This window comes from Typopeltis vanoorti, chromosome 23, assembly GCF_054136105.1.
Source record: "Typopeltis vanoorti isolate ZY-2024b chromosome 23, IOZ_Tvanoo_1.0, whole genome shotgun sequence".
In the NCBI taxonomy this organism is placed as follows: Eukaryota; Metazoa; Arthropoda; class Arachnida; order Uropygi; family Thelyphonidae; genus Typopeltis; species Typopeltis vanoorti.
Genome location: NC_143571.1, coordinates 80,891,984 through 80,918,436, shown reverse-complemented (window position 1 = coordinate 80,918,436; position 26,453 = coordinate 80,891,984). Strand labels below are relative to the sequence as shown.

At 34.7% G+C, this 26,453-nt stretch overlaps 1 protein-coding gene across 3 annotated transcripts in view; it reads left to right on the top strand.

Moving 5' to 3' along the window:
* Positions 1-26,453, top strand: part of pnt (ETS transcription factor pointed) — a 129,653-nt gene that overhangs the window by 26,185 nt on the left and 77,015 nt on the right. For 2 of the 3 annotated variants that reach the window (XM_090412696.1, XM_090412695.1), the window contains exon 3: positions 4,061-4,235. In XM_090412696.1, coding sequence (XP_090268822.1) covers positions 4,061-4,235 — 175 coding nt within the window. Of the gene's footprint in view, positions 1-4,060; positions 4,236-15,737; positions 15,870-26,453 lie in introns of those variants that run through there. The other variant, XM_090412698.1, reaches the window with a different exon arrangement.

Sequence of the window (26,453 nt, the reverse complement as noted above, 5' to 3'; positions counted from 1 at the left end):
GTGACCTCTAATTCATACGTAGTATAGAAATAGAAGACGCGACACAACATAAATAAAAAATCAATTTTAATTAGGAAAAGATTTTTGGAAAACTTTCTAGTGTTTTTTTCCTTTTTCTTTTGGTGGCCCAGAACCCATCACCCCCCCCCCCCCGGGTGCTCCACTGGGTCGTAAGTTCAAATCCTACTATGGGCATGCTTCAGAATGTCATTGGGTGGTAGATGGATTTCATCGCCCGGTGTGACACTACATTCTGTTTACTGAAGGCGTGAAATGGCTTGGAAAAGTTCCATGTTTGGTCTCTAAACGGGATTTCCTGATTTTCCTAAACCCTAAATGTATACTTACAACTTTGCGTAGATCGATTCGGATCTAATTGGTCATAAAACAATCATTACAAAGTTATGTTTTCTGAAGAAGTGGTTGGAGTATGACACAACCGAGGACGGGTAAAAATTCGAAAAGTGGCAGACAGTGAATTAGCCAATGTGAGCCTATTTATGTTAAAGCATTTCCGGAATACAACATTGGTAGGATGAGATGGTCAGTTGGAGGTTTCATAATACTTTCCCTAATTAAAGATTCCTTCTCTGCCAGATGTGTTCGATTAAATTCCATATTGGGTTAAAGCTGCATTGCGCTTTGGAAAATGGCTGTTGAAGGATAAAAAGTGCCATCAGTGCGATGGGTAATCATCGGCAAGGAGGCAAGCAATGATGTGTGTGTTCGCGCGAGCCAACACACACACACACACACACACACACAAGCTGAGCTCCTCCAGCCAAAACGTGGAACCACACAGCTTGTACTTCGCGTTCAGAAAGGGAGAGAAGAAGTGGGGGGGGGGGAGAATGGGGGGTTGCAGAAAGACGGCAGCAGACCGTGAGCGGCGGGTGGAGCGACAGGTGGCGAAGGGCACTTGAAGGACAACCGACGTTAAGGCACCTTCCCCCGCTAGGTTTGGAGTTAGTTGAGAGCAGTTTTCGGGCAGGGCTTATTTCGAAACTTCATGCTCGGCCGGCTCCGGAGCAAAGCGAAAGTTGATACACGGAGTAGGGTTGTATGAATGCTCGTGCCTGGGCTTGTTTTACTTAAAATGCACGACATTACTGAACGTTTCCAAGGAGTGCGTGTGGGGGTGGGATAGGGAGGTGTAAACGAATTGGTTCACAGGGAAAGGCAACGGAGTAAAACGAGTTCTAATTTTCTATATGGGACGAAACACGTTTGCTTTAACTAAACCCACAGTTTCAAATAAATCATCGAAAATTTCGAGTCCATTATTCGATTCGTCTTCACATCTGTTGATGTATGACGATAGCGATCGCTCTAATCAATGACGTCACAATTAACTATTTCTGATAATTAGTCTTTGAGACTTAGCTCTAATGCACGGGAGTAACCCCGCCTAGTTCACTAGGGTCTCTCCCCACATTACGGGGGAAATGGGGACCGTATTTGTTACACGACCCCCATGGGTTCCCACGCTGCAAACAGGCTGGATCCAAACGGGGAAAGCTCGACGCTGTCCCACCGCTACTGGGTCAGAGGTCAGATATCATTTCACAGGTTCCCGCCCCGTAGGCTGGCTCGTGGCGAGGAAGACCCCTGGCTCCCTCTCACGCACGAGCGGCACTAGGATTTTCCCACAGTAGCTATAGTTAGGACTCGTCTCCTGGTTGAGAGAGATGAACCAGTGCTTGGTGAAGAGGGAGGGGGGGGGGAGAGAAAGGACTAGAGGAAATGGGGATGAGATTGAAAAGTTGTACTACCAGTGTACATCTTGATAACGGGAGACGAGGATGGATGACACTGTGCTCCATTAGTAGTTTTGTATTAACTCTTGTATTGCCAACTTGCCAGTGATAACAGCTGAGATTCAACTACTGTACTTAAAAATTCAACTCTCGTGATGGTGTGTGTTGCAATGCTAGACTCAATATTTTTCTCATTTTTCATGTTCCATACACAATATATCATGTTATTAAAAAGCTGATTCAATCCTTATTGTGAAGAATACTCAATTTTTTGTACTAAAATTGAAATAGATCGACAAGGTCTTAATTTCCAAATTTCATTTAAATCTGTCCAGCTAAAAAGATGCTATTACAGATGGATAGGCAAATATTAATAGGTACTTATCATCTACTAAACGCAACTAAAAGGAAGCTGTAGTTAAACCCACACACAAGGAGAAAAAAAAAATAGATATGAGTAACAATTGAAATTATCAGGGGATCAAAGTTTGGCTATAATAGGGAAGCAGTGTCTTCTTTTTATACATTATATGTACAACTTCCTTCCCAGGAGGAGCATTGGAACAAAATTTTGATTCAGGAAGGCGATCTTATATTTTTCCTTTCTAACTGCCATCTTCTTATTAAAGATTGACGGTCAGCAATGTGTATATATATATATATATAAATCTGCAATCAGCGTGGTTTAAGCATCATGTAACAGAGCATCCGTCATCTGTGTGCGTGAGAGAGTAGTAGTCCATCATTGAACTATCTTCGTCATCTTTTTGCTCTTCCATTCAAAATTCCTAGAATCTGTTTTAGAATATGTATGTTCCAAAATAGTAATAATTAAATAATATTCAAACATCCACAAACACGTAATTAATTGGAATCACAAGTAATTGAAATCCAACATAATATCTTATTTACAGTCGCCACGGTAATCTTTTACTGTTTGTAAGATTGTCTCTTTCGTATTTTATGTCTCTTTCATCTCTGAAGAAGTCGAACATAAAGTTTTTACCTTTGTTAGATATTTATTTATCATACTCATTGCCTGTCTCCTTTACAAATCATTGGTGATTTAGAGGGGTGTGTGATCTTATTTTCATTTTCCTTATGTAATGAAGTCAGATTTGAGCATATAATTAGTTTTATAAATTTTTATTGATGAGTTTACATTGAAGTTTTAATTCATCGGTCAAAAATGTATTTATTTATGTATAATAATTTATCGAAACATTGTGCTACCTAATCACTTTATTCGTTCCTAACCCTCCGACTTGATTTTCTTGCTCGATACTGGTTGTGTATATCCCCAATGCATAGATATCGTTATTTGTCATATTTATTTAAGACCTATCGAGTGCTGATGTAAGCTTTCTTTATATTAATAGGTTTGTTGGTGTACCACGAAATGAGATGTGGAGTTCCACTTCTCAGAAGTTACTCTCGTTATTCCATTTCGAAATTAGACCAGTTTCCTTAAGAGAAAAGTGGCCTAACTCCTGAGGTAAAACTTTTCCATTACTTCCCGAATCGCTGGATGAGGGAGTCCAGTATCCGGTTGAACCTGAAGGTTGGCGCTTCATTTCTTCATCCCTTAACCCTAAAACTTGTATATGGTTTTCTCTAAAGTCGCCAGACTATATCGGCATCCTGATTGCGCATTGAAAATCTTAATCACAGAGCATGAAGCAAAAGAAACGGCAGTTAAGATCCTTAGCGAAGACAACCTTTGTTGTCTTTCCTACCTCAAACTCCCCTCCCAAGAGCTCATGTTTAGAAAAGTCACCTCAGGAGTTGGATAATTTTATTAATGGAAGGAGTCACCGCTTCTTCAACGAATGCTCTAAGGTAGTCGCAAAGAGTGATCTCAGATTTCTCTCTATCTATCTATCAGAAAACAAAACAACGAAAAAAAGTGACTATCAGAGGAAAGTATATGATGACCACGTTACCAGAACGGAAACTAATTTATATTAAAAAAAAAAGTTTGTAAATTCTTTAATAGGCTCTTCGTACGCTTTCGTAAAATAAATTCAAAACGATTTATGGACTGCTTTTGTAATTTTTTAAAAAACTTTTAACAAGATAATTTTTAGAAATTTTTTTTTCTATTCATTAAATACAGATTAACGTGTTCATTAACCTCATTCAAATTTAATGATCTCCGTATAAATGACTCTATACTCTGCCTAGCATAACTCAATTGCTATAATTTTCTCTTAATTCCCTATATCCCATTATCTAACTCGTTTCTTATTGTAAAATCCACCGTTCACTTATTCTGCGGTTTAAGATATTCCATTCATTTTTAGATCAAGTTCGAGATGGACTACGTTTGCCAAGAGAGGGAACAAATTTGCATGATACCGTTGGATGCCATAAAGCGAGAGATTGACGATTCCTGTGTGCCCGTACCTCCACCTAGATCGTTGGGATCAATGCAGAAAGTGCCTTCTATGAGTGATTTATCCGAAGAGAGTTCTTTGGGTAAGTTGAATCAAAAAAAAAAAAAATAAGAAAGAAAAAAAAATCGAAACAATCTGTTGATTTTATATATAAAAAGAAAAATGGTGTATTATCATATTTTATAAATAAACTTCACAATAAAAATTTTTTAAATAATTTTATGTAGTATTATAATTTAAAATGTTTTATATATTTACTTATATATTCTTTTCTAAATTTAAGAGAATATCAAAATAACAGTCATAACTTGTATAGGTATTCACTGTATTAAACAGTTTCAGATAACGGTTGCTTATTTAAACACTATAGCACTTACGTGGGTAAAAAAACAGCGAAATTTCAATCCAAATAGAGTATTTTATTTGGAATTCTTAGCAAGTCATGATTTAAATGATTCAAATCTTTTAGTTTCTTGTTTCAATCTAAAATTGTTGTCTGCCTAGTGTGAACGAACCAGTGATATAAAGCAACCATTATTGTGCTTCTTACACACTTGGGGTGGGGCGGGGAACGATATCGAATTTATACGGCGTGTCCCACTAAATAAACGGGAGAGAACGTATGTGTGATACAAAAAAGAAAGTAAAAAAAAAAAAAAGATTTAAGTGGCGAAGCAAGGCAGAGCTGTAGTTGCTATATTTTAAGAACACAGAGTCGTGACAACGATTGCGCATGCGTGAGGTAATTTGATCTTTTGGCGTGCGCTTGTACCTAGCCACTCACACACGTACATTCGGAGAAAGAAGATAGATAAAAAGAAAGAGAGAAAGGAGAAGAAAAAAAAAAGTGAATGAAAGGCCCAGATCATGAATGTAGTAGTAGCGTTTGCCAGATGCAGGGAGACTCAGCATGCACGAGGCGTCATCTGAGAGTTGTTCCCTTGCCCCTGTTGTTTATATTAATGGCGTGCGGTTATTTGTGTCTGGTACAACGCCTGCGCAATTCTGCCTGCCCGGCACGAGTTCTGGTTCTCGTTTTTAGAGGCTGTTGGAAGGATTCTGAAACAAAGGAAGATCCCAGATGGGTAGCCGAGAAAGAAAGTTAATATCCCGCAGTTTTTATGGCTACTTTTTCTCCCATTTATTAATTGATGTATTCCGACAAACGTCGAACAAGTTTGAGTTCATCATTAGTCAGTAAAAACTTCTTATTGTGTTAACAAATTCTAACGTATTCTTAACCGACTGTTGGAAATATTCTCTTAGCCAATATTCCTCGTAATCACTTCCTTTATTTAATCGTAACTCTTAACTCTTCATTTTAGGGCTAGTTTATCAATTACTTAAAGCTACTTTCAGAGATCTGTGATTTACTCTTAATTTGTTCGGTTAATATACTTATTTGCATCTACTGAAGGAAACGAAAATGTAAGAAATGGCTGAAAATGACTAATTTAGAAGAGCAGAAATAAGCTTGTGCGGTAACACTACCAATAATTCAACGCTAGCCCAGAAGATTGATTTTATTTGCAGCAATGGTGTCGTGTTCCAGACTCAACTATGTTCCAGAATGACTTTCCTGAAGCATGCATTAAACTATGCCATTCTACAATCATTCTACATTCATTCTTTGATTCCAAGTTATTCTTAAAACAGATTTTAACTTATGCTTAACAAAAACTCATTCTAATGTTAATTATACTTGTTAAATAAACGAGAAACGAACCATTTAGAATATCAATTTTACCTTATTTTGAAGCCGGTTTCATTTATTCTGTTCACTCAATCCCTTACTCGGTTTTAAGTTCATCATAATTCATCGTTTTGAAAACTGATATAAGTTAATTTTAATTAATTTTTTTAATAAACTTTATCTGAAGTTTTTCCTTCAGTTATAGATTGACAGAACACCGTTTTAGCGTGCATTTTGCTCCAAGATCTCTTCGCACGTTCAGTATAGCAATTCGGACTTCACCAATAAGTTTTCATAAGAATCTTTCTGACCCATGAACGTGGTATCACACAATTCCACCTACAGTAGCTCTTTCCTATCATACTTAAGAAGCATTCTTTCTAATTGAACAAAATAGCGTTTAGATGAATTCATATTTTAAAAAATCCAATTTCATCTCATATGTGTTGTTAATCAGTCAGATCTCCTTCTAGGTTGAAGGACTCATAATTACTCAATCGATCATCCTTACTTTTTTATAATTTAATGTAATAAGCCACATTTTCTGTATATTTTATATATATTAAATTAATAGAGTATAGTAAACATTATGAAATATATGCAATGCATCAAATGTAACAGACAAACGCTTTATTTATCTAATTTTGAAATTAAAAAAAATCAGTGATAATCTTCATGATTATTACCTTACAAAAGTAAATATAATTTAAATCAAGACGAAATAATCATTATTTTTAAACTGTAGTGTATATTTAACAAAACGGTATTTGAATGTGCGAGGAAATTGCCATAACGGCAACACACTGGGTGAGCATGTCTATTTTATAAGATAAATAATCTGAAAGGACTCTTTACACTTGCGTTGCCAAGGCAACGTCATTGTTGACTTACACGAGTGCGAAAAATAAATGTTTCAGCGAATGATTCGCACATTTTAAAGTGAGAACGGAACTACAAGAAGCCGTATCATGTTACAATTTGTCTGTTTTTGTCATTGGCCGGAAGTATTGCTTTATGATTTGTCTTCCCCCTTTCACAAAAGAAAAGCCGGAGGTCGAAATGGAGCAGGGAACAAAACTATCCAACGGGATCTTTTTTCCCATGTCTTAAAAAATCAAGGATATTTCCGATGGCTGGGGAAAGGGGGGAGAGAAAGAGGGGGCCAAGGAAGCGTCAGAAGAAAGGCAAGTTTTTAAATCTTGATCAGTACACAGGGTTTTTACTTTCCCTACATCAGGGGAAAAATAGGGATTTTACGGGAAAGAGAGAGAGAGAGAGAATGAACTTTGCTTAGGACATTTGGAGCCATGAAATGAATAAGAAGTTGGTCTGTCGTGTTCTCGTGTCTGTGCATGAAATATCTTTGTATAAATGTGAATGCCATGTTAGCGGTGAATATGGCTAACTACCCCCCCCCCCCCCCCAACCATTGCCACCACACCTCTTTCCACAAGAGGTCACTAAGTTGGTATAAAAGCACGATGACATAGCAGTAAACTGTTTTTTTTTTTTTTTTTATATATAGATTTCTGTTTATTTTCGAGTTAAACACTGCCCAATGTCGTCACGCTAAGATTTAACATGCAAATACGTTTTTGCGTAGCTATATATGACTAACCTCCACAATGCACTTCCTTTAAAGATGCCTTCATGAAGGTAATAGACTGGGACGATTGACCCACTTTCTCTCTCATTTATTTTACACTAAAGTTCGCCGTAGAGGTCAAGTTTTTTATTTATTTATTAATACTACTTGCTTTTTTGTATGCTTTTTAGCTTTTTCTGTGATAGTGTTCTAAATAAATCAACTCGAAGAATTTCCGATTTATTATGCTTAATAAAATATATGTAATTTATTTTTATTTACACTTCTGATTCATTCATCTTTCGCAGTTATGTGAAAGGATATTTTAAGCAATTTATTAATATCAGATATTATTCAGTAAATTGACGCTAGATGTCGTAACTTATCCTTATAAGGACTAGCTTAAAGGGGCGAAGCAAGAATGCTTTTCATATTCCCCGTTATCTGTAGAGGACAGTGTAGGGATAAGGTGTTAATGAGCTATTAAAGCTCTGATCATGGCAGGAGGGTAACAGCAACAGCCGAACCTCATTTAAAACTTCATTGGTACAGCATTGCCGTCCATTACCCTCCTAGGGTATTGGATTGTCTTCCAACACCAACCTGTCATTCCTTACATCAATGTCCCATATTTTGTATATATTCTATAAAGAAGAAAAAAAGGTGGAAAGATATATTTTACATAATTTATAAATTTATTAAAATAACACCATATATTCTATTTAATTTATCTGTTATATTTTTTTTGTATCCAGTTTCTAAAGATAAAAAGTATTTTTCTTTATTTATTTATTAGTTTTAGTTGAAAGGCACGAAGAGGCCACAACTTAACACTGATAATTAAGTTTATCATTGCTATTTGGTATTCACATATTCAAATTAAATTTTGTATTATTTATCGTCGCATTGATTTGTAGCCACTTTTATACATATCATGATTGGCAATATGCATGTATTTACAATTATTCGCGATTTGGTAGGTGTAATTTTTTTTTCTTTTTTCTTTCTTGTCCTCCATACAAGAGAACACGCACTTCTACCATGTCAGGTGACAGGGAAGATATTTGAATAGAAGCAGCTGATGGAGGAGGCCTTATCAGCTGCTATTCTTTTGCCACATCTTTCCTGCTCCTGATCTGGAAAAATGGCTCAATCGCTACGGAGCGTCATTTACTTGTGATAAATGAGCCTTATTGTTTGAGCCAACTCCCAGAGTTCTTTATAATAACTTGAAGTTGCATAATAATCTGCAAAAACAAACAAATGGATAAAAATAAACAATTGGTTTGTTTAAAAATGCACAGATTTTTGCCTTGTGAAGTACATTAGGAAGTTTTCTAATTAATGAAAAATGAGTCTCAGAGTTGAATCTCGTTAATGTGTTTAAATATATTTTATGATATTTTTTTTTTTTTTTTAAATCTCCTTGTATTGGCATATATTGATAATGGAAGTAAACTAACAGAATGGCATAAGTATTTAATAGTATACCCATATTATGCATACTAAATGAAATTTAGAGATCGTACTCCCAAAGAACATTCAAAAAATCGTTCAACTTTGATTGAAACGCCTTTTCATGTATTCCACTAACGCTCTTTTTAATACTAAGAAAATGAGGTAATTAAATGTAATGACAGAGGGATCTATGAATATAACTTATCAGAATATTCATGGAGGTAGGCGGTTGGATGAGGAAGTGGAGAAATTATCGGTGTAGGCCAAGAGATAATCAGTTGCGTGTTTAATCAGCTAAGAGTGACTAAGGTCAGGGGTTACGATGCCATTTCACCTGTGGTACTGAGAAAAAGGTATGAAAAAAATTGTTGAAATCGCTTTTAGTGATTCATAACGAGTTCTATAGACTGGGTGCGGCTCCTGTCGATTGAAAATATTACACTATCGATAGATTCACAAAGAAGTAACACATCCCGAAAAGAACTCAGAACTTGGTAAGTCTTTAAAAAAAGTTACGTGAATATAAAATTATTGATAAGTAGCAACTTGTTAAGTAACATGCGATTATGAATTTATTTAAAGAATAATTTTTGGCCAAACTGCTATTGACATTATCATAATATCAGTTGGCTGGGTAATAATCCAGGAGAGAGAGAGAGAGTGAGTGAGAGAAGAAAAATAGGAGAGGAAGACCAGATTAGGAATAAGATTTGGAATACTGTATACTGTAAACCAAGTGCTAAGTTGAAAGTAATATTTATCATATCATATCCTTTGGAGGCAGTGGCTTGAAATCGTGGGGGTGCTGCAACTTTCGAAATATACATACACACTGTAAGTACAGTGCATACGTGTTTGGATAAAATATCAAAATTATGGTAAAAATTAAAAAAAAATTAAACATGAAAAAATACTGTTGATTATCGATAAAATTATACAGTTTGATATAATTCAACATTATTTAAAAATAAAATATATTCTTTTTGTTTTGTTTCATGAAAATATATTGTTTATTATCGATAAAATTATGCAGTTTAGTATAATTCAAAATTACTTAAAAATAAAATCCATTCCTTTAGTTGTAATTAAAGGAATGGATTTACAATTTTTGGACATTACAATAAAATCCTTTAATTGTAATGCTATTACAATTATAGTGCCGCATTACGCTAATAGCTAGCGTCCTGCGCCCTCCTAAATACTACAAGATGGATTTTTATTATTTTTTATACAAAATAAGAGAATTGTATAGGATTGTTGATGATAAAATTAAATATTACAAGCAAAATATAAATAACTTAATAAATATATTTATATATCGAGAAAAATTGGGGATACTGCAGTTCCACAGTGCCTATGCACGAGACGCCCCTGTTTGGAGGTGTCCTTATATGTTTATTTAGCTCTTCTGCAAATTTAAGGGTATACATACAATTAAAGGGTTTATATTTACCTGAGGAGTGGGGGGGGGGGATGCAATGAATTAACTAAATTGTGATTGTACAATGTTTTCTGTACATGAAATTTATAATTCAAATAGCATTCATTACCGTATAGGCCTTACAAATAGAAACTAAACTCTTTCCTAATTAGTATTCAGCTCACGGCAATCAAAAAGGTCTCATTATTTTCTTCTTGCTTGTCAAAAAAAAAAATGTTTTGGAAATATCCTACTTCTATGGAGACAAAAGTTTTTCTGCAGGATGTGATTGACTATATCAGTGATCAGATTAGATTTGTTCTAGCATAAGAACAATTATAGATTTATTAACGTACAAATATCAGCGTGTCAGAATCGATGGCCTCTCGTGGACAGTAACTTATGACTTATAAACCTACTTATAGAGTGGTTAATCCTTTCTCGGGATTAAAAAACAACAGTTACTATTAAAGAAAATCCTGTACTTCCGTAATTTCGTGGGAGAGCCTAATATTCATTTGAAAGTCCTGATGAATATTTTTCGTGATATATGGGATTCGAATCCAATTCATTTTCAAACCAAGGGTATCATCGCTACAGATGCTTTCAGGAACTGGAAATCATCATAACAGATCACAGCAAGAAATCGTTCCAATCAAAGAAATTCTCTCAATTTGAATTAGTATTAAAGATTCATATCTGCATCATGTGTAGGTTAACTAAGTTTCAAGTTCGAGTGATTTTTCTAAAATATAATTAAAAAATGAAATTAAATTTTATTTTTTATATTTTAGATATAATAAAATGAAATGTAAAATATAAATATAAAATTTATATTTTAAATATAAAGTCTATTATCTTTATACTTTAAATAATTAATCAGAACTTTTAAGAAGTGGTCACCATACAAATTAAGCTTTGTAGTCCAGTTTTGTTCCAATTTTGTCGTGAGCACAGTATTCTTTGCCAATGAAAAATCGCGGCACATCATTTAAGTTAGCAACACCACTGGAGAGTCGGGAGACTGGCGCATGCGCAGTTTCCTCCATTCAGTGAGGGCAGCTGTTTTTGCTGAAGTTCTTTGCGAGTTCAAAAGATGACTTGTTTTGAGGTTAATGCGTACGTGTAATAAAAAAGTCGTTTTGTTTTTCAATAAAATTTTTAAAATTAATAAATACTTATTATACTTAATATGGGTATTTGATTTAACAGAAAAATGCGAATCTGTGTTAGAAAAAACAACAATATCAAAAGTAAGGACAAACTAATTGCGTTTCTGGTAGTCTAGTATGCTATAGCGCATCCTTTGAGAAAACTACTATAGCAAGGATTGTTGCAATAGTAAGCTTTTGTTAATCAAATTTTAATTAGGGCCAAAAGAAGACAGCAGTGGCATCATTTGTTAATGAATCTTGAATGAAGTTTATGCAGCCTCTGTTGAATTACGTTGTGTAGATTCGTTTATTAACAGGCAGTCATAGCAATATGGCTAGCTACTGAAGCATATAATAATAATAAACTTTTCCATGGCCAATTTCTTAGCGATACTGAGGACAAAATTGACGTGAACAAGACATGGCAATGGCTACAATATGGATATATTAAAAAAGAAACAGAAGATTTATTCTAGCAGCTTCAAAAACAGGCATTACAAACTAATGCAATGAAAGCAAAAATTTGGAACATCAATAATAACAACAAATGCAGATTATGCGATCAGAAAGATGAGACTGTAGAATATCTAATCACACCTGCAGAAAGATAGCTCAAACTGACTATAAATACCGCCATAATCAAGTGGCCAAAATAATTCATTGGCATGTATGCAAAAAAATATGGCTTTCCTACTTCTGATAACTGGTGGCAACATAAAACAGAGACTGTATTAAAAAATTGAAACAGCAAAAAATTCTCTGGGATTTTCGAATACAAACTGATCGGCATTTGGAACACAATAGACCTGACATCACAATTATCGAACATCGGCAGGTTTGGATTATTGATATTGCAGTACCCAGTGATAACAACAAAGAACTGGAAAAAATTACTAAATATCGAGATCAAAAAATCGAAGTTGGCCGGCTGTGGCTTAAACACACCAAAGTCATCCCAATAGTTATCGATGCACTTGGTACAATTTCAGAATAGCTATGCAACTATTTACAGCAATTAAACATCAACGAAGTGATCCCCATATGACCTACAAAAAAAACAGTATTACTTGGTACAGTCCATATTTTACGTAGCTACCTGACGGACTATTCTTAGATTCGTGGATGGAATCTGATTGCTCTGTATCACCAATCAAATTGCTGTTTAAATGATATCTTGTTTTGATTGTGTATCAATTATGTGAATAAAATAATAATAATAATAATAATAATAATATATGGTATAAATAAACATACATGTAGTATATTAATTCAATTCTGAACTTATATTAACTAATGAAAATTAAAACAGAATTAAATAATAGATTACTTTTGTTATATAACGTAACTCGGAGCATGTACAAATATGTATTTGTCAAAACAACGACAGTATTAAAAACATGTAATAGATTGTAACAGAAAGTTGATGTGTCATGTTCCAAACACCAGCGACGCTGATGATAATAATAATAACCCTACGTTTAAAAGTGGGGAAAGGACAGGGAGTTACTAGAATTACTTAGTTATAGTGAATAATTTTTTCTAAGAACAGGTCACAAAGCGATGTGTAGAGAATTAGACCACAAAAATAAGTTTCAAGTGGAGTAAAAAGTACCACGAAAACATGGATGAAATACTTTGGTGTGTGGTGGATGTCCACACTAACCAAGAAGATTGTGAAGATGAAGATATCACTCGTTCTCGACCTTTTGCCGCCGAGACGAATAGTAAACCGAGTTACAACTGGTCTGAAAAGCGATTGAGGTAATATATTTTGCTGGATTAGAATAGAATATGATAATTGGATTTACCTTGCGTTGTCCGTGGCTGCTATGACATGCGATACGCTTGATTGCTTTCGCAACTGACCTACTCTAATGAGCAATAAAAATGACCCTGGGTCACTGAGTTTCTGGTAATCCAACCACAGCAACGAAATGTTTCTGATTTGTAATTTACTTGCCTCCCAACCATTGCCTCAATTAGGAACTGGTCTAGCATCCTGTTGGGTTCGTCCTACATCCTTCTCTTCTTGAATAACAGTTCATTTACCATTTAAAACTGTGCAAATGTACACCTACTGATGTATTTATCTGTGATTAACTTATAAGTCTCAATCACAACCCTCCCCAGCTGTTTTCTTGCTTGCAATTTGCACTTGCCTTTCATTCTATATGACATATTCACCTCGAAGTTCACACTTAACAATGATGTGTTGCACCAGCAGCTGCAAATGAAAACAGAGAAGAAACATACACACACACACACACACACACACACACACATAACTGATACATGGTGGGAAAAAAAAGGTTAAGAATTTGATATCAAATACACATAATATTTTATGGTTTTGCATTATACATACGAACATAAATATAAAATTATTAAAACGATTAACAACTTCACATATAACACGTTAAGTAATATTAAAAATTTATTTCATACACTCAAAATTATTTATCTCGCACATAAATATAATTGAGTAATTAAATTTGAATCCTTAAGTCCTTAAAAGGACTGGCTAGATGGGCGAAGCAAGAATGCTTTTCATATTCCCCGTTATTTCTACAGAACAGTGTAAGGATAGGGTGCTATTGAGCTATATATAAATAAATAAATAAATAAATAAATATATATATATATATATATATATATATATATATATATATATATATATATATATATATATATATATATATATATATATATATATATATATATATATATATATATATATATATATATATATATATATATATATATATATATATATATAAAGCTCTGATCATGGCAAAAGGGTAACAGCAATAGCCGAGCCTCAGTTAGAACTTCATTAGCTACAGCATTGCCATGCATTACCCTTCCTGGATACCCATTTTAGTTAGTCGCCTCGTACGACATACATGAGCTACATTGGGCTATTCTTATTCCTGCCACCACATTAAATAAATTCCAATTCGCATAACGCATAACATTACTGGCTGGATGGGTGAAGCAAATATGCTTTTCGTTTTCCCCTTTGTCTGTTAAGGGATTGTTTTGAATGAGTTGTTTAATGAGCTTTAAGCTCGCCACCTGATGGCTGTGAGTTTAGCTGGACATAGGATGGACTTTGGCCTTTTGTGTTTGTGTCTTTCTTCTTCGTTATATTCTGAGGCTTCCTTGATTAACGGGTTTGGGTGGTTGCTTGTTGTGGCAAAAAATTTCTCAGCAGGATCTAGGAGTAGGGAGGAGATGTAAGGGATGTTGATTTCTCTGTGGATTTGTGAGTTTCTGATGTACCAAGGGGCGTCTACGATCATCCTCAGGCATTTGTTCTGTATTCTCTGTAGTTTTTGGATGTTAGTATTCGTGGTATGACTCCATGCAGGGGATGCGTATGTGATAACCGGGCGTATTACCATCTTGTAGATGATAAATTCCAATTAAATTATATTAATTTTCTTCGATGTTAAACTTATATAAAATAAAATGGTGTAAAAAGTTATTAATTTTTAAATTTGAAAATTCAAGTTTTTTTGAAGAAGTTTTAATTTTTTTTACGAATATATTATAGTTGATAGTATATATTATAGATAAAGAGAAATATACTTTTAATCTGCTCTATAAGATGCGATTGAAATGTTATATGGGCGGTAAAATGTTCCGGATAACTGTATTTTTAAAAAAAATTTTTTTAACACAACATAACTTGTTAGGTCTTTAAAATAGTTAATTTGCTTGTTTTTACTCGTCATTTTTATTCTTATATTAACCTTTTTTAAACCTCAACGTTTCGCTTAACTCCACCAAGTGACATATTCCAAGAAAGAGTCCTTCTTCTTAGAATTCGAAAGTTAGAAAGTCAAAGAAAAACAAAGCCTAAGAGAAGGGCGATCAAACTCCCTTTGTTTTTAGTAGTTTTCATTTTCAAGACAGAGGAAAAAAAAAGTAAATTTCTTATCTTTCTTAGCCATCCCACAGACTACAGACAACGACGCACGGTTTAGCTAAATTTTAGTTCATTTTTTTTTTCATCTCATTCTTTCCCTCCCCTACTTCAGCTCTCTCTCTTCCCCCTTTTGACATTCTCCGCGTTCACTTTTGATGCTTCTCAAGTTTCTGTTCATTCATCGTGTCAAATTTCATTTTCAAGATGCTGGATACCGCTAGATGTCGCTGTGAACCCTCTTGGATAATGTCGACGCAAACGGCTTGTTACACATGTGTCGCCAACGCCAGAGTACAAACGTCTTTTACTTGTAGTAATATAGTTTACACTGGCAATGTGATATTAGGAAAAATTCCCCAGACTCGTTAAAGAGCGAAGACAGAAGTCCCATACAGTATCTGTCAACGGTACTTGCTTGACATCTCTCAATGAAGTTCAGAATACTGTGTTATGGTTTTGAAATTAGCACAAAAAGGTAATCATTTTAGTTTTCTGTATGTCAGAATAATATTCATTATAATGAGTAACGAATGTTGACCAATAGATAGGTCAGCGTCTCTTTTAACCTTTAAATTTTACCCTCTAATTCGGATGATTTAGGATTAAATTTCTGCAGTGATATTCACTAAAAGTGTAGCTTTTAGTAATGAAACGTTTTTTTTAAAAAAAATCTATTTTTCTCCTTGTTTTTTCTTCCCGATTTTACAGATGAATTTTTAAAATAAAATATATTTTTTTCTCTACATTATTACATCCTAATTTAAAAAGTTGATAGATATCATAAATATTTCCTATATGAGTTTATAATTGAACCCTCTGATATATCTTTACGAGTATCGCTTGTTCTTCAATCTCTACAGGAAAATACAAATCACGATCTAAATTCTATTGAATAAGAAATAATCGGGGACTGACATTATGAAACTGGGATTCTTTTTCTATATTAAATAAACAAAATATATTTTAAGGGAATTGTTCTGAGGGTACAAGGATTGGGGGTAAAGGAAGAATGAAAAATAATTCCATAAATTTATGTTTACAATAAGAGTTTGATGGCGCCAAGGACCCTTCACTCAAAACGTTTCAGTAAAAATCATGATGTTGAGAATTAGACGAATGTTTTGGTATTATTTTAGTTTAATAATAATAATAATTAATTTTTTCAGTCTAGTTTATTTACCTGACATTGTAAAAATATATAAGACATCATCTTGAAGATTACTCGTTTAATTTTACTTCCATATTAATCATCAAGCCCCTTGTATTTTAACTGGAGTTTTCTCTTTTAGCAGCAACGACAGTAGGTCAATAGGGGGCTCCATTTTAATGGAGTTAGAATGAGAGGCAGCTGGTTTTCATGATTGGATTAACTCAGACGTCACGAGTATTTTGGACACAGTCGGTTGCTTGGGATAAAGCAATGATAGAGAAAAGAGACAGGGACGGAAAGTTAGTAAGGTGTTGACTGTGCAGGGAAAAAAAAAGATATAGGCGAATCGGGATAGTTACAATAGAATGGAGTATCTGCAGTTATAGCTTGAAGATAACAGTTGCAATTCAAAATCCTAATTTTTCTTTCCACGTTTTTTTTTTTTTTTAATGCAGTTAGATGCATTGAGATTAACTTGAAAATTCACACCAGAAAAGGTAATCATTTAATTCAAGTATTACGTAATGTTACAGTTTAGTTGTAACTTAAATAATTTAATTATGCTGAATAAAAAAAGGTGTAATTATTCTCTCTTATCGTTTATACTCGTAGATTTTTTACAAAATATTGTATAGTTTTTACATATAAGAATAAAATTAAAATAAAATGTATTAAATTTATTTTTCCAATTTTGTTATTTAATATCTAGCATATTTGCAATAGAATTTTCTATATTTAAAGGGATTTAAAACCAATAGATGGCGTGAGTATATAAGTAGTCGGAACATCTCCGGATCCGAGTACTCCTTTCTGCTGATCACGTCATCGTCCGTCCCTTGTTTATTATTTAGTCATTCACTCTATCATCAATCACTTGTGTAAATAATCTGGATAATTTGTTATATCCGTGGCTGTTTCGTAGTAAAAAAAAAGACGGCAAAACATTACAGAATTTCTTTAAAATTGTTTAGGGGTGTTGGGTGTAAATCCTTATCCCCCCCCCTACCCCAAAAAAATTAATTTTTGGAATCAATATACCGAAAGCTTCATTCTAATACAAATTGACAAGTTTAGTTTTGATTTACAGGACTGAATAGAACAAGGGACGAAACATCATTTTAAATGTGTTTAACAAGAAACAGTTATCATGGAATGAGTCATCATTCTGAAATTGTAGGATACGCCTCCTCTATTTAGATGAGAACGGTTGTTTCAAAAACAGACAAACCATTATTTCTAAAATTTAAGTTAATACCTAGCCAGAAAATTGGACCTCTTACTTTCTTTGCATAAAATTGTTTCTAAAGCTATCTTTGCGAAGGAATAAGTCACGTGAGGTGGGTCATATATGGACTCAATGCTCACAATCTGCACCTTAAAAACTGGATTTCAAAATGGACGAACCGTGTGATAATTGACTTCCTGGCAGGTTTTATTGTTGTATGCATGATCGCTGGCACTCCATAGCAACAAGTATGGAATGAGAGGATTGCAAAATCAACTTTTACGTTAGCAAAAGTTCATAGAAATGGCCACAGAGACATTCACTGTCTTCAGGAGTAAATTCGGTAAAAGTGCAACTGTTTTTACTTTTGCCGAGAGTACATATTTGCCGATTATAACCTAGTCATCATTGATGCTTCCAAAGCACTTTTTTTCTTCCCCAAAAATTACACCTTAACCCCCTTTTTTTATATATATAAATGTTCACTTGAACTATACTCTCTTCTTGAAATAATTATTCTCTCTTCTCTCTCTCACCTTGCACAAACAAATCACTTCTATAGTATCCTTGGTTTCTAAAAAGGAAAGAAAAAAAAAACGGCAGGTCGGTTGATTGACCTCTCTCTCTCTCTCTCTCTCTCTCTCTCATTGACTCTCGTCAGCCTCTGTCTGCTTGGTCAGTTTCCGCATTCTGTCTCTTCTACAGATATTTCCATGGGCGTTGTTTAGCAGAACTGGCATCCATTGTGCCAGTTCTGATAAACTTAAAATAACATGGGTAGTAGTTGTTGAAAATCATTTTACTGTTTTAACTGCTGACTCGCGAAACTGCTACCTTCCGTTCGCCTTTCATTTCATCTATCTCGGCTCGGTTCTGTGGAACAGCTTCCTACAATGAAGTATTCCTCCAAACCTCAATTTCTTTCTCACTTTTTTTTTTTAAAAAAAAAAGAGGGAAAAAAAAAAAGAACGAATTGCAATATTTTACTTTCGACTTCAGTTCACTCAACTGAACCGAAGTCGAAACCTTGGGGGCAATATATATATATCTAATTGAATTAATCTATACCGATTGTCCTGGGTGGCCGACTGGACAGCATTTCTTCTCTTCAACCAATTGCGAGTCCGAATTCACTATTGGCACGGATGTTGGTGAATACCTTGAAGAATGAGATGGATTATTTAATGGATGATTAGATAATCCATTCAAAGTACTAAAACATGGTACAGATTTCCAATCCTGACATAGATGGGATTGACAAAACAAAACAAGCAAACAATTTTTTAAAAAAAACTTAATTTGGGGAATTAATAAATAAAGATTAAGCAGTCATTATCAATCGATTTAGAAAACAAGTGATAAGCACCCCATTGATATGAACAGATTAAAACCAACTGACTGGACTCTTCATGATTGCGTAAATGTACTATGGTCGATTGAATCCGGACATACCGCGATGCTAGAAAGGAAGCGGCACCACAAGGCTATCGATCCTTCATATATCTTAATTGTACACACTTCAGGAAGATAATAATAATTTAGTGAATGTTCCGATGGCATGGGTTGAACCCGTTGACATGTCTTAAAAAATTATACTGAACTGTTTGTTCTTCTTAAGTATCGTTCAGATATACGATCTTAAGATTGTGTCCAGGGACCCCAAGAACCAAGCGCAGGGGAAAAGTTCCCTAAATATTTTTGACTGTAGATCCGTGGGTGTTCATGGGACCGGTTTGCCAGTTTCGAGTGATGAAAAATCCGACTTCCCGGAAAAAAAAAAAAACCATCTATCTCCATATAAGACCGGTTAACTCATCTTTAGTCGAAAGATGACCAGATAAAGGTTCTTCACATCACTGACGGGAATCGTACCCATGTCTTTCTGACCGAAGAGCTTCGTCTATACCGACTGAGCTACAGAGGCTCTATGTCCTGTAATATTACTCGTAAATTTCGACCTGGAAACGAAATGTCTACTTTTAACGTGGTAATACAGCAATCCTTCTCTCCGGATCGCTTTGCCAGTGGGCTGAGGAACACGCTGGTGACATAAGACATCTCTCGCGTCCACTAAGGTCCTATTGCAAATATTTCACGTATACTTGCTCGGAGTCTAATTGCTGCAGGAGTGAGTACACTAATTTCCGATTATTACAATGTCTTTGTAATAATCGGAAATCCTGCTCGATGTTTTATAACCAGGAAAGTGTATACACTTTCTTTGTCTTGAAATTTTGCAAACTGAAACATTATTTAAACGTGAATCATGCTGTACTTGAATACATCTGTGTGATTTTTACTATCCACCTTATTATATACACATTTCACACTCAAATCGTACAATATTGTTCGGAAAGGGATATATAAAAAGAAATGAAAAAAAAAAAAAAAAGGCCACCTCTGAAGTTACTGCATGAGATGAAAGTATTGGTTACTTGCAAGACAAAGATCGAAATCACGCACTGTTTGCTTCTTTTTAAATGTCTGTTTAAATATTAACATCGAGTGTTGCAATTATTTCTTCAGACCGGTTCTGAGATTCTGCCGTGATAGTCACAATAAAAAAGGCGTTGTGTGTAGAGTAGAGCAGAGCGGGGATGGGTAAACTGTAGCTTGCAGAACACACCCGTTTGACACGTGACTCCTTCCAACACGCCACTGCTTCAAGTGATTTAGTAAAATATTAAGTTTGTATTGTAAACTTTATTTTTATTTACATCTTTATTTAGTCTATTTATCTAATGCAAGTACATATTAATGTTTCTATTCTGTCCAGACAAAAATCATATTTTGGATCAATATCTGCTTAATGAATTCCTCTGTTTCATATCCCATCTCATTGTTATCTAAAATGGCATTAACGTCACTATAAGAATTTTATGACACTGAAGATCAAATTTTAGATTTTAGTAAAAATTTGAAATAAAATTCATGAATAAAATAATTATTTCATCAACTATAATAATATTTAAGTTAAAAATTCTTATAACAAATTTAAAATTTAAAGTTTGTTAATACACTTTTTCATTTTTTTTATACAACAACTTCAATTGAATTTTAAACACATATGGCTAACGGGGCGGGAATGAGAGGGGAGGAGTTTCCTTGGAGGGTAATGGATGGCAATGCTGTAGCTAATGAAGTTCTAACTGAGGCTCGGCTATTGCTGTTACCCTCCTGCATGATCAGAGCTTTAATAGCTCAATAAAACCTTATCCCTACACTGTCCTCTACAGATGAAAAGCATTCTTGCTTCGCCCCTTTAAGCCAGTCCTTATAAAGACTATATGGCTAACGGGGAGATGAAATTAAAAGTCCATTTTAGGACTTCCAGGGTAACAAATGGAAATTCTGTAGCCAATGAAGTTTTAACTGAGGCTCGGCTATTGCCGTTACTCAGCCATGACTAGAGCTTTTTAGCTCAACAACACTCCATCCACACAGATTTTCTTCATTCAGATGATGGGATAAAGAGTCAAGGACTCAGTCCATCGCCCAGTTCTTTTAAGAACTTTAAGATATGGCTAACGGCATTGAGAGAAAGGGGGATCACCCAGTCCTTTTTAGGACTTCCAGGGTAGCGGATGGCAATGCTGTAGCCAATGAAGTTTTAACTGAACCTCAGTTAATGTCGTTACTCAGCCATGACTAGATCTTTTAGCTCAATAACACCCCATCACACAGATTCTCTTCATTCAGATGACAGGATAAAGAGTCAAGGACTCAGTCCATCACCCAGTTCTTTTTAGAACTTTTAGATATGGCTTACAGTTAGAATTTCTAGCTGGGTATATTGATTGTTAGTACAGTATTTCGCTATGGATTGAAAAAAAAAAGTTTGGAGGAGGAATGTAAAATACAGCATCCCCTTTGTTTTATGTGAAAAAAAAAAGTTTATTTATACAGTTCATATAGGGATTGCATATGCTTTTTACTTGCATATTTATAATGATTTTTGGCATCGCTATGTTGATTATTTTAGGAGTTCGCAATTCTGAGTTAGGTAACCGAGGCTGTAATTTCTTGTTAATTGGAGGGGGGGGGGGAACTACTCTACTCCGCATCAAGAATTACATAGTCTCATATGAAGATGTCATTTACCTACTCAGAAAATAACTAACAATGCATTTCGGATTATTTCTGTAAATATCCATAACTTTTTTCTTTTTTTCTAACTCTTAACCCACTTGCGATCTTTATTTTGAGATTAAATATTTGTATTCAATCTTTCATGATTGTCTTAAAAACAAACAATAAAAAAATACACTAAAATATTACATTAAAATATGACTTTATTTCTTATTGGTTCCTAATAATCACGAAAAAAATGAGTTTCACAGCTGTGACTTACTCACTTTGTGAACTTCCCCCTATAGCTGCACAATGAAACTTTCCCTTTAATTCACAGTAAGCAGGTAACGTATGCAAGCATGTGTTCGGGTTATTCCAGAACTATGGAACTGTTCACAGATTTTTTAAAGTGAGAAAAAATATATTAATTAAATTTAAAATTTTCATTTAAAATTCAATTAAAACTTTTAATATTATATTGATTAAATTATATATATTAATTTACTTAATATCATATTAGTTGGATGAACGCAACAATGCATATTTATAAAATAAAAATATAATATATTATTTTGATATGAGAAATTCGTTAAGAATGTGTGTGTTCGGGAGCGCGCGTAGATGACACTCTTTCCATTTCAACATTATTCTCACTTGACCTCTTTAACCCCCTAGTGTCCCAATAGCACATACAAAAAAACTTCGTCAAGGAATTAAAACCCTAGTTAAGAAAGAGATTATTCGTTTTACAGTTCACCGTGTGGTTTTATTCCCGATTCATATTTCCATTTGACCTCTTTGACTGGTAGCAAGTAACTAACCCGCCTACTCTATTGTCACAAGATAATAATAATTGCCATACCGAAGTCCTACGTATTATTACTTTTCATGGCCCTTTTTTTTTTCCTATTGTATTTAAGGTTAGTGTGAGGTTATGTAACACAGAAGACAAGAACTTGCTATGCCACGGACAAATCGCTCCAACTACCTGTACTGCATCTAATTAGGACAGGCTGTTCTTAGTATTGTTGAGCTCTTGTCTGACTCACGCCCAGCGTCGCGTGCATGGGTATTGTTGCGTCATCTCTTAAAACCATGTAACAAAAGGAATTTGAGAACTGAACAGTGGCGCACGTTCTTTTCTTGCGCGCGCTGTTGATTGCTTTAACTTTATGTCGATTTCATTGCTCAGCTTTTTTTTTTTTTTTGGTTGTTAATCCTTTAAAGATTTCACACGATAGCCTACAGCTTGTATCGAGTTTAGAAACTCTCACTAAAGTAACTGTCATGTGGGGTAGTTTTATGGGAGGTATTTTTCTGTCTACTTTTGATCATTAAAGAATGGGAGTGTTATCTTTTAGTTGATCGGGGATTCCTACTGGAATTACAACAATGGTGTGACAATTACCAGGTTGACATTTACTGCTTTGCAACTCACTCTATGATTCTAAGAAACGAGTGACCTTATTTTTCTGGATGGCACTAGAAAAAAAGCGAAAGATTGGAATATAAAAGTTTGCTTAAACACATAAACTGGTTTTTTTATTACAGCTACGTTTGTTTAAAAGTATCATTCATGTTTTAATTTCTTTTAGAGTGCACAGAGAAGTTTATACTTATTTATTGTACCAAGAAAGTGTCTTAACGTTTGGTTTCGATTATCAATGCATATTCGAGGCATTTTTTGGTCAGGATCCAAGTTTATTGACGACATCAGCGGCGTGTTTGTGCATAGGCTGCTGCCTATTCGCCACATTATGAAAGATGTCAAATGTTTCCTTACAAAAGTATATAAGTAACTTTTTAATATAATATAAAATACAATTATATATTGGGTTAAAAATCATTTGAGAACCTTTATTTTTGTTGATATTTTTCTATCTGTAAAAGATAAAAAAGAAATAAAAAAATTAAAATAATATAATTATCAGTAATCCATAAGAAAGTTAATATTCTAAATTACACTATATTAAAGCTCATGATCAGAGCTTTAATATAGTGTAATTTAGAATCGACCGCGAGATGCGGTGATTAATACCGCATCTTGGAGGGTAATGGATGGCAATGCTGTAGCCAATGAAGTTTTAACTTGGGTTCGGCTGTTGCTGTTACCCCCTGGGGCGCAGAGATTGAGTTGCTCTCTTGGGGATTTTGCCTTAAGGGAGCAATTTGAGTCTCCGGGAAAAGTGTTCTCCGGCACGGCCCGCTGAGGGGCTTTGTCGGTGAATGCTTTTCCCCGGAATATGAGCGGTGGTGTGGAGCCAACGCTGAGTTGGATGGTCTTTCGGCCACTATGAGTGGTCTAGGGATCGTCCTAATTTTTAGAGTCGGCTTTAAAAAAAAAAAAGCACCAATGTAGCTCATGCATGTCGTACGAGGCGACTAAAATGGGTACCCTGGCAGGAGGGTAACAGCAATAGCCGAGCCTCTAACTGAGGCTCGGCTATTGCTGTTACCCTCCTGCCATGATCAGAGCTTTATATAGCGCAATAACACCTTATCCTTACACTATCCTTTACAGATAACGATAACAGGGAAGATGAAAAGCATTCTTGCTTCGACCCTTTAAGCCAGTCCTTATAAGGACTATATAATTTAGAATTAGTTTTTTATTTTATTTATTTATTATTTTTTTTATGGACCGGAAAAGAAGTATGAAACCCTGGGAGGGTAATGCATGGCAATGCTGTAGCCAATGAAGTTCAAACTGAGGCTCGGCTATTGCTGTTATGCCATGATCAGAGCTTTAATAGCTCAATAACACCTTATCCCTACACTGTCATCTACAGATAACGGGGAAGATGAAAAGCATTCTTGCTTCGTCCCTTTAAGCCAGTCCTTATAACGACTATAAGAAATTTAGAATGATATGATGTATTTCATTCTTAAATATACGCAAAGATGTTTTGAGGAGTGAATGGGATCAGTAGAATTTTCAATACCAAAGAGATAATGTGTTCATCGATCAACATTTCATCATTATTGTAAGATGATTGTGTTTATATTTATGATTTCAGCTGTTTTGAAGAAAAGCATATAAAATACATGGTAGTCATTAGTGAAAATATAGTTTTGCAAAGAACTATTCATTAGCATTCTGGTTGGTTGAGTGGATTCGGTATCTGCACTTCAACCAACAAATTGTTGGTTCAAATCTCATGCATGGATGTTTTGTGAATGTATTTAGCCGTCTTAGCCAAGTAAACAAATGAAACTAATTTATTATATAGAGATTAAACGTACGATTTTCAGTCTCAATATTTATTAGTTCTCTGGGAGCATTAACTGTATATCTGTGCTTGTTGTGTATCAGCGAAATAATTGACACATTTCGATACTGTTCTGTTCTAGTAGTCCACAGGGCATACTATATGCTTGGCTGGTGTTTAAAGAGCCAGCAGCCCTAGTTTGTGCCATAATGCGGTGGGGGGGGGGATGTAGCAATCCGTATTCATGTTTGTTGGTTTGATTCGCCCTGAGTTTACCAAGATATGAATTTCTCTCAGGTCTATAAGAACTAGTGCTAATGTATTCAAAGCTATGATGCTATCTTGAAGAAAACGGTGAGCTGAATAAATATATATGATCCTAATCCCGTCATTATTTTCTTAAACATCCACCAAAAACTCGATCGTTTTAATCTTCCAAAATTTAAGTTTTTATCGTTGGTAAAACAACATTCTTATCTTTCTTTATGTCTTTAATGATAACAAAGCATATGCACTTGTTTTTGCAGACCTGAATCACAGCGCCCAGGGGAAGGATGAGAGAGCGGGAGTCAGAAAATTAATAGGAAATATATCAAAGGCAATTTGTGTATAAGAATAATGCAGCATGCCAGAACTCATTCTCAAGCTCTGCTATCATGTCGATAAAAGCAAGTTGAAACGTGTCTTCTCAGTTGCTGGTGGTCATCAGGTCTCGTGTGACCAATGGGTGAACATATCATCACGCATTTTGGTTGACCACCTCTGTAATCTGAACTGTGTGGTCATAAGAAGTTGAATTAAGAATGATTTATAGAATCGCGAAGAGGCTATGAGCCAAGGAAAAGTGTACGAATGGGCCAAACTATTCGAATGATGAACTGCAATCATATTTGCAGCAAACGCGAATGATGTCCATCGTGGAAATGTTTCCTGCCATTCACTGATGAAACGAACAACACAATTAAGGACTTAGTTGTTTTATTGTTGCAGATAAAGCTAGATAATCCATTTAATCATATTTCCTATGAATGTTGAATTATCTTCCCCAGCACCTTTAGTTTCACTCCAGCAAGCACTGTGCAAAGATTCCCGCAAATTTCGAAATCCATGTTGCAAAAAGATTACAGTATATTCTCATGCTTTTAATACAATTTAAGAACATCGTCCTTCATTCATGTGTAGCTTGTTCAGAAGTTAAAATCGTTCTCGAAATATATTGACGACTCTCTTATTCACTCTCGGATTTAATCTATTATACCTAAAACAATAAAGCACAAACAATATACCACTGAGTATTCTGTGGGGCTTCCCTCTGACAAAAAAATTGGATTATTAGAAAAAGAATGCATGAAATGAATTGTAGCTTTATGTATTCGTCTTGTACTCAGCCGTGCGTAAATTCCA